Here is a 17219-nt window from a genome sequence, read left to right as displayed (position 1 = left end):
ATGGTTTTTTAAATAAAAAATATCAAAATGGCCCCTGCTTGCTTTGATTTTTCAGTGTGCGGCCCTCAGTGGAAAAAGTTTGGACACCCCTTATATAGTGGTTGATTTTACATAAAACGTCGGCTAAAAAATTAAACACATTCAATGTTTCATGATGGCAACAGTATGCAACAAAGATAATTAACTTGACAACATTCACAAAGTTCCTTTCAATGGCATGATGTCAAGTGCAGGTGTTCCCAACAATGTGGCGAGCAGGCACAGTAGTACAGTAGACTCCCACAGGCACTATATACAGTAGAATATATACGTGTTAATGTGCGTGTGTTACGACATTTGTAATATAAGCACATTTATCCTGAAGGGATCAGGGAAATAATGCATGACAGTAATGATTATAGTTTGCAACAACGGCACATTTGTGTAGTAATATTATAACTCCCGTGTTGTTGGAACAGTGTAAGTGGACACCCTCTTAACCCGGGCAAAAATGTCTCCTCGATGCGGCACGCAAAAGGACGGCGTGGAGTAGCGCTGTGAAAACATGAGTAACCGGCAGAATCAGAACCATATGAAATGTTCTGCACAAGGCCGTGCCTATGTGGCACCGGTGTTCCGCGCGAACAAAGAGGATGACTAAGCCAAACTGCAGGATGTTCTGTGCCCGTTCATTTTGGAGTTGTGAGGCCGCAGTTCTCCGAAAGAGCTGTAAAACACACCGCAGCCTTGGCAGGGAGCTGCACGCCGGCTGGAATTATCCAACAGAAGAAGGATCTTTGTTCGCAGATTTTTACCTGCTTTGACTGACAGTTCTGGATGTGTCTGCTTTGCCTTAAAATATACAGTGGAAATTCCACAGTTTACCGCAATCTGTTCCGTGATGCTGGTCCACTTCCATTTTGTTCTAATTGACATTAATTATATTTGAAATGATCTGTTCCAGAGTAAAAAAAAAAAAAGTTCTGTATTTTTAACAGTAAGCCTCCCCTTATAGTGGACCACAATGTGGTCCAGTGGATCATCCTTAAAGGCCTACTGAAATGAGATTTTCTTATTTAAACGGGGACAGCAGATCGATTCTATGTGTCATACTTGATCATTTCGCGATATTGCCATATTTTTGCTGAAAGGATTTAGTAGAGAACATCGACGATAAAGTTTGCAACTTTTGGTCGCTGATAAAAAAAAAGCCTTGCCTGTACCGGAAGTAGCGTGACGTCACAGGTTGAAGAGCTCCTCACATCTGCACATTGTTTACACCAGCAGCGAGAGCGATTCGGACCGAGAAAGCGACGATTACCCCGTTAATTTGAGCGAGGATGAAATATTTGTGGATGAGGAAAGTGACAGTGTAGGATTAGAGTGCAGTGCAGGACGCCAGGGTGTATCTTTTTTCGCTCTGACCGTAACTTAGGTACAAGGGCTCATTGGATTCCATACTTTCTCCTTTTTCTATTGTGGATCCCGGATTTGTATTTTAAACCACCTCGGATACTATATCCTCTTGAAAATGAGAGTCGAGAACGCGAAATGGACATTCACAGTGACTTTTATCTCCCTGACAATACATCGGTGAAGCACTTTAGCTTCGGAGCTAACGTGATAGCATCGTGCTTTACTGCGGATAGAAACAGAAGAAACATGCCCCTGACTGGAAGGATAGACAGAAGATCAACAATACTATTTTTACTTCTACTATCTGGAGACACCGAACCAAACCCTGGACCTGTAACCACACGGTTAATGCTGTCCAGCCTGGCGAAGCCTAGCAATGCTGTTGCTAACGACGCCATTGAAGCTAACTTAGCTACGGGACCTCGACAGAGCTATGCTAAAAACGTTAGCTCTTCACCTACGCCAGCCCTCATCTGCTCATCACTACCCGTGCTCACCTGCGTTCCAGCGATCGACGGCGCAATGAAGGACTTCACCCGATCATCGGTGCGGTCGGCGGCTAGCGTCGGATAGCGCGTCTGCTATCCAAGTCAAAGTCCTCCTGGTTGTCTTGCTGTAGCCAGCCGCTAATACACCGATCCCACCTACAGCTTTCTTCTTTGCTGTCTTCATTGTCCATTAAACAAATTGCAAAAGATTCACCAACACAGATGTCCAGAATACTGTGGAATTATGTGGTGAAAACAGACGACTTAAGCTGGCCACCGTGCTATTCCAAAATGTCTGCTTCAACCCGTGACGTCACGCGCAAACGTCATTATACCGAGACGTTTTCAGCCGGATATTTCGCGGGAAATTTAAAATTGCACTTTATAAGTTAACCCGGCCATATTGGCATGTGTTGCAATGTTAAGATTTCATCATTGATATATAAACTATCAGACTGCGTGGTTGGTAGTAGTGGGTTTCAGTAGGCCTTTAAGGACCACAATGGAAACAAGCCTTTTGGCTTTTTGTGCCATCCATTTGTCTTTTTAAAGCATAACATGGATTAAATTCTTTAAGTTGTCAATAAACTTCTCAAACAATCAATCAATCAATAGTTCAAGTTAAAAAAAAAAAAGTTAAAGTGCCAATGATTGTCATTCACGCACACACTAGATGTGGTGAGATTATTCTCTGTATTTGACCCAACACCCTCACCCCCTGGGAGGGGAGGGGAGCAGTGAGCAGCAGCGGTGACCGCGCCCGGGAATCATTTTGTTGATTTAACCCCCAATTCCAACCCTTGATGCTGAGCGCCAATGGGTCCCATTTTTATAGTCTTTGGTATGACTCGGCCGGGGTTTGAACTCACGACCTACCGATCTCAGGGCGGACACTCTAACCACTAGGCCTAAATTAGCTCAGGCCTACCTTCTCTCGAACTGAAAAGATATAGGGCCTGATCTACTCAAGGTTTGCGTGTACTGAAACACGTGCGAACTTGATAGCACACGCAAAGCGGATCTACTTAGCTTATAGAATAGAATAGAATAGAATAGAATAGAATAGAATAGAATAGAATAGAATACAATACAATAGATCTTTATTGTCATTGTACATTGTACAGCGAAATTGCAAGCAAACCTATTTAGTGCAAATGATGAAACATAAAACACATAAGAACATTGGTACAGAGAATTGCATCTCAAGTGAACAAAATAAGGAGGGCAAACATTTTGTCTTCATCCCTAGTCTTGACTCATGATTTTAAAGCAAGTTATCCATCAAATTGTGCACGGTAAAAAAATATTTTAGGGTAAAAAACAACTGGTAGCTCGGTCGCCAAAATTTTACTGTAAATAAAAACAAAACGATGGTATATTTTTTCATTTACAGTGATACATTGTGAAAACAACAACCATAGATTTTACAGTAAAAAATGCGTTACTGTTTTTCCATTTTCCATATGCTGGGAAAAAAACATTGTACATTTTACGGTACAATTTTGGAAACTCAGCTGTCAGTTTCTATACTTTACAGATTTTTTTTTTACAGTGTACGTAAAAATATATATAATTAATTGTGTTATAATATCTTGAGGCAATTTATATCTACATACTATTCACTGTTACAAGGGGGCATCTGAGGACTGCCATAACTGCCATGTGGCCCTCAATGAAAGTGAGATTGACACCCTTAGTCTACAGTAGCTGCTGGATGATTTAAGGGCCAGATTAAAACACATTAAAATTGATGCGTTTTGGTGTCTGTTGGCATTTTTTTATTTTTAATGGCGTTTGGTTTTTAATCTATATGAAAAAAACTTCTTGTGATATACATTTTTTTTTTCTCTCTGGAGCATTCCAGGGCACAGTCACAGTTTGTGTCAGCATCTCCCTGGGCGCACCTTTAAAAAAAGTGGGTTACACTGCTTCCAAAATGCCCAGAAACATATTACAGTTGTCTGTTGCATGTTTCAAAACATCGCAAATAACATGATAACATGAATGTGGAGGGAAATGAGTGTCTCCATGGTGAAAGTACACGAAAATACGAGGCGTTCTGCATCACTTTGGCACTTGTTTTCTTTTGTCCACCATCTTAGTAGAGTAGATCACACAAAACACACCCACTAATGGTACACAGAATTGTATAGTTTGCACACACTGGAAATAATGCCACTCTTAAAAAGAGTAAAAAATATTAATAATACAATTTACAATATTTTTGCTTGTAATAAGCAAACAAATCGGCCAATGGAACAATTGAAAATTGTCTTGGTAAGATTTCTTGAAATAAGACATTAGATTTAAGCTTTAAAAACTTAAAAATGATTATTAACTATACTTACCGTATTTTTTGGAGTATAAATCGCACCGGAGTATAAGTCGCACCTGCTGAAAATGCATAATAAAAAAGGAAAAAAACTGGAGCCCGGCCAAACTATGAAAAAACTGCGACTTATAGTCCGAAAATACGGTACTAGTATTGTAAAGTTGTCTGTCTTATAACTAAAATTGTGATGCTCATAAGTATAATGTTTTTCATTTGAAGAACTATTTCCTAAAAACAAGTTTTTATGTCTCACTGTAAAAAGTACTATTCATGGTTTGTGACTTGTAACAAGTTTGTTTAGATATTTTGACTAGAAATAAGAGATATATACCTGGTGAGATTGGGAGTTTTCCAGCGCAAGCTGTTAGCGCATGGCATTTGGATCTTAGTAGATCAGGCCCATACTGTATATCCTCTTTTTTTTCAAGCTACTGTACACCTTAAGTCTTCTGGAGCCCTCTATGGGAGGCACCTCTCACACTGTGAATATCCTTGGTTTCAGTAACATTTAGCATGTCAAACTGCCACGTCACAGAAATTCAACTTGCGGTTCTATGGCTATTATCACATTTTTATTTTCGTCAACATTGTTTACTCTTAATTGATGGCATCACAATTTGAAAAAAGCCAAAAATAATGCAAACAATTAATTTAGATGCAAGCTGTAAGTCTTGAAAGATGTGGCTGACACACACAATAAAGGCCTGAGAAATTATTTTAAAATAATATGCAACTTTGAAAGGATTCCTCCTAAAAAAATGAGTTGAACTTAAAATCTTCCAACTTTGGTTGTACATTTAAAGTGATTTGTAAGGTATGGTTGATTGGATTAGATATTTTCCCCAAAACATGTTGGTCAAAGTTCAAATGTTCGACTTTATTTACTATTATTTAGGAAAGTTTTAAATATTTTTTTTAGAAATGTGCGCCATGCTTGATGTTGTTAATGTCATTCAAGTTTTAAAGTGCTTTACATTATATTTCTCAGTGGTTAACTTATTTTAACACGTATTAAACATGTAAAATGTCACTTAAATAGGTTCTAACCCTGGAACAGATACTGACGTTTAAGTGCTTTGCTATTGGAATGATATCCAAATTGTGGACCTGAATCTCAAAACGGATTGTGTACAATCGTAGAGGTTCCACTGGAGGTTGAACCTTGAACCTTGAACCTTGTACCTCACAATGTTTTGTCAAAAGAATGAGGATTTGGAAAAAAATCCAAATCAATGAACCAATCAAAACTTTATTTTTCATGCACAGGCAAGTTTTGACAAACAGTAGGTGCTTTACATCAATTAAAAAGGAAGAAACAATACAAAATGCACACAGTCAATCAATCAACGTTTACGTATGTAGCCCTTAATCGCAAATGTCTCAATGGGCTGCAAAAGCAACAACGACATCCTCAGCTCAGATTCCAAATTAGGGCAAGAAAAAACTCAACCCAATGGGAACTACAAGAAACCTTGGAAGGGACCGCGGATTTGGGGACCCCCCCTTGGGTGACCAGTGTCCATGCAGCACACACACAGCACAATTAACAATAACAAAACATGGCGTGGCACTAAGGTTAGATAAAATATTTGTTTAATGCATATATAAAAAATAAAATATAGACGATAAATAAATAAAAACATAGTAAAAATAATACTAATACTGTAGTAATAATTGCAATATCTTAAAATGTTCAGTAAAAAGCTGAATTAAAAAGTGGCTTAACTTTTTTTTTTTAAATTACAAAATGTACACTAATGGACTTATACTGTCCTGTATCCTTGCAGATGGGGGTGTGCGTGGTGGACTCTGCAGTGGCCGGCCTGGGAGGTTGCCCGTACGCTAAGGGATCATCTGGCAATGTTTCAACAGAGGATGTCCTCTATATGCTCCACGGCATGGGCATCGACACTGTAAGTGCACACGCTCCCGACAGACCTTCTGTAAATGTACAGTATGTGTCCACTATCCCAGCATGCACATCTCCCAGGCTCCATTTACATAAACATACAGTATATGGCTCTACAAACATACTTTTCTGTCAGGGTTTATTTTACAACATCAGTGGTTTTGCACAACTTCATGCGCCCACACTGTTGGCTGCTCTGACCCATGAACTATTTATTTAACAATCTCTACCCCTGCTGGTGGAACGTTTTCGGTACAGGGTGCACTGCAGCAATATTTGGATTTGCTCTTTTTTAAACAATTAGGGGAAGGTTAACTATCAATTCAATACTATTTTATATCATATATGATGTATCAAGCAAATGATGCATTTATTTATACTGTATGTATGTATGTATATATATATATATATATATATTCATACACATACATATGTATGTAATATATATATGTATATATATATATACATCAATCAAATGATATATATACATTTCTACTGTATATATATATATATATATATATATATATATATATATATATATATATATATATATATATATATATATATATATATATATATATATATATGTATATATATATATATATATATATATATATATATATATATATATATATATATATATATATATATATATATATACTGTATATATATTATCACACATGATTTATCAAGTAAATGATATATATATATATATATATATATATATATATATATATATATATATATATATATATATATATATATATATATATATATATATATATATATATATATATATATATATATATATATATATATATATTATCCTGTATATATACACCATATTGCCAAAAGTATTTGGCCACCTGCCTTGGCTCACATATGAACTTGAAGTGCCATCCCATTCCTAACCCATAGGGTTCAGTATGATGAAGGTCCACCTTTTGCAGCTATTACAGCTTCAACTCCTCTGAGAAGGCTGTCCACAAGGTTGCGGAGTGTGTTTATAGGAATTTTCCACCATTCTTCCAAAAGCGCATTGGTGAGGTCACACACTGATGTTGGTCAAGAAGGCCCGGCTCTCAGTCTCCGTTCTAATTCATCCCAAAGGTGTCCTATCGGGTTCAGGTCAAGACTCTGTGCAGGCCAGTCAAGTTCATCCACACCAGACTCTGTCATCCATGTCTTTATGGACCTTGCTTTGTGCACTGGTGCACAGTCATGTTGGAAGAGGAAGGGGCCCGCTCCAAACTGTTTCCACAAGTTTGGTAGCATGGAATTGTCCAAAATGTTTTGGTATCCTGGAGCATTCAAATTACCTTTCACTGGAACTAAGGGGACAAGCCCAACTCCTGAAAAACAACCCCACAGCACAATTCCTCCCCCACCAAATTTGCCACTCAGCACAATGCAGTCTGAAATGTACCGTTCTCCTGGCAACCTCCAAACCCAGAATATTTAGGAGCGAGGAAATTTCAGGACTGGATTTGTTGCACGGGTGGCATCCTATGACAGTTCCACGCTGGAAATCACTGAGCTCCTGAGCGCGGCCCATTCTTTCACAAATGTTTGTAGAAACAGTCTCCATGCCTAAGTGTTTGATTTTATACACATGTGGCCGGGCCAAGTGATTAGGACACCTGATTCTGATTCTGGTGGCCAAATACTTATATATATATATATATATATATATATATATATATATATATATATATATATATATATATATATATATATATATATATATATATATATATATATATATATATATAAATATATATATTTTTTTTTTTTTTTTTAAGGTGTACGGTATACCGGTTCTAATAAAGTACTGCTGTAATAATTAATTGGAAATGGTATTAAATTGCTTTTGAAAAATACTGGTACCATATCATGGTGCTGTGTGCTGGTGACTACAGAGCCGAGGCGCATAATGTTGTGTGTCAAAACGCACACACAGAGCGCATTTAAGCAATAACATCGAGGAGAGGTAGAATGGCAAAAAACTGCTATTCTACCAGTTAATAAAGGGGGTGGTGAAGTGCAATATGGAGGTATTTGGGCTTCAAAACTAACGATAAAGGTGATGCTTTTAACAGGGAGGCGCCGCGCTGCAGGTCTTGCTTTAAATCACGCCTCGCCCAAACTTGGCGATTAGTATTACCACATTTGCTTCAAACCTAGGTAAACGTTTAAATGATAAACATTTACATCTGCACCAGGAATTAAAAAGAGTGACAGGTAATAATGTAGATGTTACACCTTTCTTGTTGTTCGACTCCCGTGCAGACCGTAGTCGAGGAGCAAAGGGCAGACGATCCCTCCAGAGCAGATGTTTTTGTCGGGGGTAACACCCTTCAATTTACCCGGCAATTGGTTTGCTAAACTACGCTTTCAGGTCAGAATGATGAGGCTGCCAATTCGTGACATTCGCTTTATTATTAGTTTTGCAGGACACAACCCGACCAGTTCATCACTCTACTGCGCAGTGCACACTCTACCTCTCTCTCTCTTTACTCGACCACTCACTCACTGATGTCACTCAGACAACACATTGCCATTCTCGCAAACACACATACGCTACGCTCACAGGTCAACCAGCTCCCCTGTTGTGCACATGAAGATACGTAGATGCGCACACGGCTGCTTGGCTGCTTGGCTTGATGCCAAATATTAGCGGAGTTATAACCGCTCAATTAGCGTCAACTAATGCAAGTGAAATGACAGAAATGTGTAACAAATTCCTACAATTTGTGTTTTATCTTTAACAATGTGTGTTTTACCTGCTACATGGCTTATCTGTGTACTTTTATTCATAGTTTTTTTTTTTTTAGTATTTACTAATAATAGTATTTCTCTTAAAGCACAAACCATGAGTGGCAACCATACATCATTAGTAATGTAATATAATGTCAATAAAGCCTTTTATTCTATTCTAACCTAATCCTTGACTATGGCAGACTATATATGCAACACCAAAAGCCCAATGTGTTTAATGCCTTTTAATTTTCAACCATCTAAAATTGTTGTTTGAGTGCAATAGGAAACATATGTTTAATGTATTGTAAGATTTTCTGTTAAAATAAAGCCAATATTGACATTTTTAGTAGTTTCTTTCATTTTTATAAAGTATTGAAAAGTATCGATATACATTACCACATTTTTGGTATCAGGACAACCCTAATATATGTATATATTGTTGTTTTTTGTTTTTCCTTTTTGGCACATATTCAAATTATACCTTAAAGAAATTAACCTGAAATATTGAATGTACTGTACATCTAGCCATTGATATTCTTTGGAGAGAAAACTAGTTAAGACTGCAACAACAGAGCCTCAAGTGGCTGTAACCAATTGCTGCACTCCATTGTTCCTCCTTAACGGTCAATTAGCATTGCCATTCCTTGTTTTAATATTTGCTAATGTATTCTTTTCATTTAGGGGGTAAACCTTGCCAAAATCCTGGAGGCAGGTGACTTCATCTGCAATGCTTTGCGTCGCAAGACAAACTCCAGAGTTGCTCAGGCAAGAAGCAGGATGCTATGATCTTGTTTCTGTCATATATTTGACTGGATTTCCTGTACTGTAAGTGCTCTCATTATTGCTGCTGCCTTTAAATTTGCCCATGTTGACGGAAGTTTGCCTCGTTTTTTGGTCCTGCAATAACATGTCTGACAGTCATTTAAATAACCTCATTCTGTTTCGTCATATCCACACATTGAGATCAACCAGTATTTGAATTGTGGTTTGCAATATCAATTATATTAAAATTAGGGCTGTCAAATGTTTTTTTTTTATAAATCAGATTAATAACATTTTGGAATTTGGATTAATCATAAATAATCACAGGCGATTACTCGCTTGTATAATTAACAATTGTTTACGAAAAGACCCCAATATTTCATATGCAACTTTATTGTCAGAATATCATCCAGGAATGTTTTTAAAAGTTTTAATTAAATGCATGTCATTTATTTGCACAAAACTTGGTGACAGTTTTATTAAAAGTCCTTTCAGGCTGTATTTTAGTGTGAAATTTACCAGCGAGGCATCACGGTGGTACAGTGGTGAGTGCTCGTGCCTCACAGCGAGAAGGTTTTGGGTCTTTTTCTGAGTTTGCATGTTTTCCCAGTGACTGCGCGGGTTATTTCTCCCGACTCCAAAGACATGCGACCCCTAAAGGGACAAGCGGTAGAAAATGGATGGATGGATTTACCAGTGAGCACAACAGTCGGGGTCTCCTCGCTCAACTTTGACGTATGCATTGAATTAATCGCAGACAGCCTAGCGCTTAAAGTAAAAGACCATGCACGGACAAAATCAATTGCATGATTACGGTAATCTAAGTTTGTTCATAATTAATGCAATCATTTTTTGTGAATAATCAAATGAGGTAATTCGTTAATTTTGACACCCTAATTAACATACCACATTTTTCGGACTATAAGGCGCACTTAAAATGTTTTAATTTTCTCAAAAATCGACAGTGCGCCTTATACCCCGGTGCGCCTTATGTACGGCATTATTCTGGTTGTGCTTACTGACCTTGAAGCAATTTTATTTGGCACATGGTGTAAGGAGAAGTGTGACCAGTAGATGGCAGTCATACATAAGAGAAACGTGCAGACTGCAATATGATGGCAGTAAACAACACCAAAACGTTAAATGTTCCATTGAGAATATAGAACATTACACACGGGGCTCAAAAATCTGTCAAAATGTTGTTGTTTTTTTGTTTTTTTTTATAATGTCCTGCCCAGCTTCTCGGGCAAATCATATAGCAGATGTAGATGCCCATATCGGCTGTTCAGATTTACTTTACAAAAGAGAAGAAGTGTAGGATACTTCTCTTGTTGCCTTACTTGTATTTTGACTTTATTAAATGTATTTATATTATCATTTGGTGCAGCCGGGCCGGAGCAGGAGGGGATAGAAAGAGAGAAAAAGGAAGACAGAGGGGGGAATTGTGGGGACAAGAGGGGGATTAGACAGAGAGACAAAAACAACAACAGCAAACACAACAACAACAACAACAACAGAGCAACATCAGCAAATACGACATGTACAAATATGATGGTAAAAGTAATAGCAAATAAGCAGTTAGCGAAAATTAAAAAAAAAAAATACAGAAATGACAATGAGCATTATTACACTAAAAATGGAGCAATATGAATACCAATAGAAATAGTGCTATTGATAATAAACAATACCAGTACTTTACCTTTATTATCAACAATACAATTGTTCAAATGCAACAATACATATACGTAATGATAACTTGAGATACGAAAGAATGCAGAAAAATGGAGGGGAAGAAAGAGAAGCAACCTTAACCTTGTAGATTGTTATAGTAACAATAGGTTAAGCTTTGTCAGTGTGCCATGTGTTATACCCAGTTTACCCTAGGGCAACAACGTTAATATGTCAAAATGTTTTAAGTACGACTTCGGTAAGTTATGACGCCGCACCGCTTGATGGATTGTCGGCGCATTTAACATACAAGTATTATTATGGTACTTGTATAAGGACCGCAAAATGGCACCTATTAGCAGACATATTACCTGGTGTTTTGTTTCGTGATATTACGCAAAACCAACTTTTCTTACCTTCTGGTACCTGCTGATGTGTATTTGGGATCTGCATAAGTCCTGAAAATGCACACGTGCGTGTCCGCCATTGTAGTCCGTTCCGACACTAGTCATAAGCTTTTTCTTTTTCTCTACCTTCTTATGTGGCATTCATTTTCCACTGTTGCCATTTCTAATATAAAGAAGAGTAAAGTTCTTACTTATATCTGTCAGTAAACTACCTATCAAGGAACTGCAGTGGGTTTACAAAATTCACCCACGGAACTTTAGTTATTAGAGGGTTCCGGTCGGACGTTTTTTCTCAGGACACATTTACGGTGCTGATTTTGCGTTATTGAGCCGCGGATGAGAAGATGCTGCTCCGTTATTGATTTAAGTAAAGTCTGAATGTCATTTAAACAGTTAGCGCCATCTTTTGACACTTCTTTGACTCCCGTCCTTGCACGCTACACCGCTACAACAAAGATGACGGGGAGAAGACGCTGTCGACGGTGAGCCACGTAAATAAGACCGCCCACAAAACGGCACATCCTGAAGAGACACTCAGAAAGCTACTTGAAGATGATCTGTAAAACATAATCTATGCAACACTTTCACCAAAGAACCACCATCACATGTTATGTGGACCACATAACATGTGATGGTTTTAAATTTAGAAAAAAAACATAATATGACCACCGATGTGCCTTTTGTATGAAAATAGACCTGAATAGATCCGCTCATCGGCAGTGCGCCTAATAATCCGCTGCGCCCTATGGTATGAAAAATACGGTATACTGCAGCTGGGGGACTGCAAAATGTATGACTCAATATGTAGTGTGCTTTTTAGACACTTTTACAACTCATTTATTTCACACACGATCCCAGCAAAAGGTCACTCCTGAATTACTTACATAGTTCAGGGTTTTCATAACAGAAAAATATTAAATTGAATTATTTTTGAGTATATTTGAACTTTACCTAAATCAGGTCAGATTGTGGGGAGAGCAATTATGTCAAAAACACATCACAATGAAGCCAGTATTTGCCAAAAATCATGCCAAACATCGTTATTGTGATATTTATGATAATGATGTTTCCTCTTTTATGGTAATAAATCAGTCAAATCCCGCTAAATATCATTTGTCCTCATGCTCCTCGTGGCCCATCTGGTCTGTAATGAATCCATTACTATTCATCATCTTACCAATCGTCACTTAAGTTAATTGAAAAAGAAGCAAATGCCAGTCCGGTAAAATTACACATCACTAATAGGAAGGTTGAGGAGTAATTGTATATATTTGCATACATCTTTTTAAAGGCAAAGGTCCATTCTCATTAGGTAAGAGTCAAGACCAGCGGTGTCAAACGTACGGCCCGCCAACAGGTTTTATGCGGCCCGCAAGATGAGTTTGCTAAGTATAAAATGAACCTGAAATTTTTGAATGAAAGAAACTGCTGTTCTAAATATGTCCACTAGATGTCGCAACAGCAATTCTTTGTATCTTTGTAGATGATGCTACATATGTACATAATAAACCACATGATGTTAGTGCATCCGTTGAGGAATATAATCAAACTACATAAATAACATCCTGTAATTTGATGTTGATATAATTTCTTCATCTTGATAGATTGAAAATTAACACCAATGAGTTGACTGATGAACATTATGACATAATGTATTCAAAAAAATATAAATGACAACAAATAGAGATTGAATACTATTAACCGCAACATGTAAGTGTAAAAAACAAACAAACAAAACAACATTATGATTTGTACAATTTCCGAATGTGCTTGTTCTATTTTTAAACAAAGAAAACAATCTGAAGTTGTCTTTATTTTTAAGTTATCGTGTCGTGATTTTACCAGTCCGGCCCACTTGGGAGAAGATTTTTTGTCCACGTGGCCCCCGATCTAAAATGGTCAAGACACTCATGCTCAAAACTATGTTTGTGCAAAAGCTGGGCTTCTTCAGTATGTTTTATTGCATAATTATACACCAGTAATAATACATATTATTTTTGAAAAGTAACAATTTAGATGCTTGTGTTAAGTAGTGTGCATTAATACTTCAAGAAGACAGGATATCAGAAATTATATATGCTAGAATTGTTTGGGGCGGCGTGGCTCGGTTGTTATAGCGGCCGTGCCAACAACTTAAGTGTTTCAGGTTCGGTTCCTGCTTCCGCCATCCCAGTCACTACCGTTGTGTCCTTGGGCAAGGCAATTTACCCACCTGCTCCCAGTGCCACCCACGCTGGTTTAAATGTAGCTTAAATATGTAGATAATGGGTTTCACAATGTAAAGCGCGTTGAGTCTCTGGAGAGAAAGCACTATATGAATATAATTCACTTCACTTTCAGGTCAAAGAGGGGGAGAGGGAGATAAATATTATATTTAAAAAAACTGACTGACAACCAGGGACAGGTGTGTCTCCTGATTGTCAATCAGGAACATGTTAGAAAAAAATAACCAAATACGGGAAAACGTCAAAAAAAGTAATTTTCTAAAATACAGTAGATCTTTGCTGTTTGCAGATGTGACATTCCGGAAACCACCTGCAAATGGATATGGTATGAGTTTATTTGGAACATAGAGTTACAACGTGGTAGATCACATGTTTACGCTTTCACATTGCAACATGTCTAATGAGGAGTAAACAAGCGCAAATAAAAGCAAATGAATTCAATTAATTAAAACGCCCATGCATTGTTTGACATTGTATGCTACGCCGACTCACTCCTCCGCACCCCCAAATCCTCCTGCTAGCTTGATGTTGACATTCACCTCCTATTGTGTGCTTAGCGGTTGTGTAGCTGCTAGCTCCTAGTAGTGTATAGCCTACCATGTTTACAATTTGTAAATGACCGGACTAAAATCCAAGAAAAGACCAACTTTGTGTGCTTATTGGAGGACCTTTAGATGTTAACTGACTGTCCAGTGTTGCATAATTAAACACGCTGCAGGACTGCTTGTATCAGAGATGGTATCAAATATTTTAGATGCAAGCAGATTTTTTTTTTTTTTTTTTGCTTTAATCGGACCAATATCCGATTTCAACATCGGATCGAGACACCCCTACTATGTTGCGGTGGCATAGCATAGATTACCAGTGCCTCAGGTAGTTAGACCTGTAATGTTCCTTGGGTACCACCAGTACAAAAACAACCTTTTATTTTCTTCTTTTTAGTCACAGTATTTCTTGTGTTCAACACTGAAAAAGCTAAAGTGAGACAAAACGAGGCTCTAAATCAGGCGTGTCCTAACTACAGCCTGCCGGCGCCTTCATTTTTTGCCCGCTCTACAGCATGAGTTAAATAAACAATTGGCCCAGAGCGGTGTAACCATATCATATACAAATATCCAGTGGTCTGATTACTGCCATTTTGTTCCCATCTGGTGGCCAACAAATGTAACTCTACCATTAATTGATTTGACCAATTTAAGTCTATGAGCATGAATTGATGGAGCCTACTCGGATTAGAACAGAAACCTGAACAGTCCAGTTGTGATTGATTGAATGCCCTGAGATTACAGAGACCTGCATGAATGAGAACATTCATAGACACTCTGCCATTAACTGTACTTTCAAGGTAATGAAGTACAGCATTGACTTATATGACCCAATCCAAACAATCTTCCCTAGTCAAGGTGCGGAAAACAAATATTCAACCAGTACAACAAGTCAACGCACATGGTCACACATGACACAACTTGCTCATTGAACTGTGTGTATATTATAAAAAACGCCCAAACAACAAAAAACTAAAAAATCTGAATTAAATCATTACAAGGGATGATGGGAAAAATGCAAAACACACTCCACACTTATCCATGTTTGGCACATTTTAGCTGATTGATATTTCTGATTGATTAAAAAATCATGGAAGTAAACAAGGTAGGAGATGAACTTGCACATACTCTTAATAACCAATTATAATAATTATTAATTATATCCATTATATAATAAAAATAATATTATATATATATATATATATATATATATATATATATATATATATATATATATATATATATATATATATATATATATATATATGAATATATATATATATATATATATATATATATATATATATATATATATATATATATATATATATATATATATATATATATATATATATATATATATATATATATATATATATGTATATATATATATATATATATATATATATATATATATATATATATATATATATATATATATATATATTACAAGTGCTAAACTTCATATTAGGTCTGCCGTTCATAAATCCAATCTTTTCTATTTTCTAGTATTGATTAATATGAACAATTTTCTTTTAAAACGCTCTTGGTTCGATACCTACCTTCCGGAAGGTAAAATATATATATATATATACAGTCGTGGTCGAAAGTTTACATACACTTGTAAAGAACATAATGTCATGGCTGTCTTGCGTTTCCAATCATTTCTACAACTCTTATTTTTTTGTGATAGAGTGATTGGAGCACATACTTGTTGGTCACAAAAAACATTCATGAAGTTTGGTTCTTTTATGAATGTATTATGGGTCTACTAAAAATGTGACCAAACCTGCTGGGTCAAAAGTATACATACAGCAATGTTAATATTTGGTTACATGTCCCTTGGCAAGTTTCACTGCAATAAGGCGCTTTTGGTAGCCATCCACAAGCTTCTGGTTGAATTTTTGACCACTCCTCTTGACAAAATTGGTGCAGTTCAGCTAAATGTGTTGGTTTTCTGACATGGACTTGTTTCTTTAGCATTGTCCACATGTTTAAGTCAGGACTTTGGGAAGGCCATTCTAAAACCTTAATTCTAGCCTGATTTAGCCATTCCTTTACCACTTTTGAAGTGTGTAACTGCGCCCAAGACCCAACCTCCGGGCTGATGATTTTAGGTTGTCCTGAAGAATTTGGAGGTAATCCTCCTTTTTCATTGTCCCATTTACTCTCTGTAAAGCACCAGTTCCATTGGCAGCAAAAAAAGGCCCAGAGCATAATACTACCACCACCATGCTTGACAGTATGTTTGGTGTTCCTGGGATTAAAGGCCTCATCTTTTCTGCTCCAAACATATTGCTGGGTATTGTGGCCAAACAGCTACATTTTTGTTTCAGTAAACCCATAATAAATTCATAAAAGAACCAAACTTCATGAATGTTTTTTGTGACCAACAAGTATGTGCTCCAATCACTCTATCACAGAAAAATAAGAGTTGTAGAAACTATTGGAAACTCAAGACAGTAATGGACACCCCTGCTCTAAACTGTTCGTAAGTGTGATTTTGAGAGTGAATTGTTGTTTGTCAAAAGGTGTTGTGTGATCACAGCACTTTGGGTTTGCCACTTGCCTGTGTATGAAAAAGTGCTATATAAATAAAGTTTGATTTGATTGACTGGTGACCGCTCCAGGGTGGACCGCACCTCTCACCCAAAGTCTGCTATAGGATAGGCTCCAGCTTACCAGTGACGCCGAACAGGATGAATATCATACAAGAAACGATGGATGG

General features: G+C 37.0%; 1 protein-coding gene and 1 long non-coding RNA gene across 2 annotated transcripts in view; one reads left to right on the top strand and one right to left on the bottom strand.

The window, feature by feature from the left end:
• hmgcll1 (3-hydroxymethyl-3-methylglutaryl-CoA lyase like 1) overlaps positions 1–10182 on the top strand; it is a 60021-nt gene extending 49839 nt beyond the window's left edge. Inside the window, exons 8-9 of the mRNA XM_062057650.1 lie at positions 6003–6128; positions 9566–10182. Of these exons, the coding sequence (XP_061913634.1) occupies positions 6003–6128; positions 9566–9670 (231 nt within the window). The 3' untranslated portion in view covers positions 9671–10182. The remainder of the gene's footprint in view (positions 1–6002; positions 6129–9565) is intronic.
• The window catches only part of LOC133657233 (uncharacterized), a 972718-nt gene that overhangs the window by 767947 nt on the left and 187552 nt on the right, over positions 1–17219 (bottom strand). The window lies entirely within an intron of this gene.

This window comes from Entelurus aequoreus, linkage group LG09, assembly GCF_033978785.1.
Source record: "Entelurus aequoreus isolate RoL-2023_Sb linkage group LG09, RoL_Eaeq_v1.1, whole genome shotgun sequence".
In the NCBI taxonomy this organism is placed as follows: domain Eukaryota; kingdom Metazoa; phylum Chordata; class Actinopteri; order Syngnathiformes; family Syngnathidae; genus Entelurus; species Entelurus aequoreus.
The sequence above is the reverse complement of the archived record's forward strand: the minus strand, read 5'-3'. Positions and strand labels throughout refer to the sequence as shown.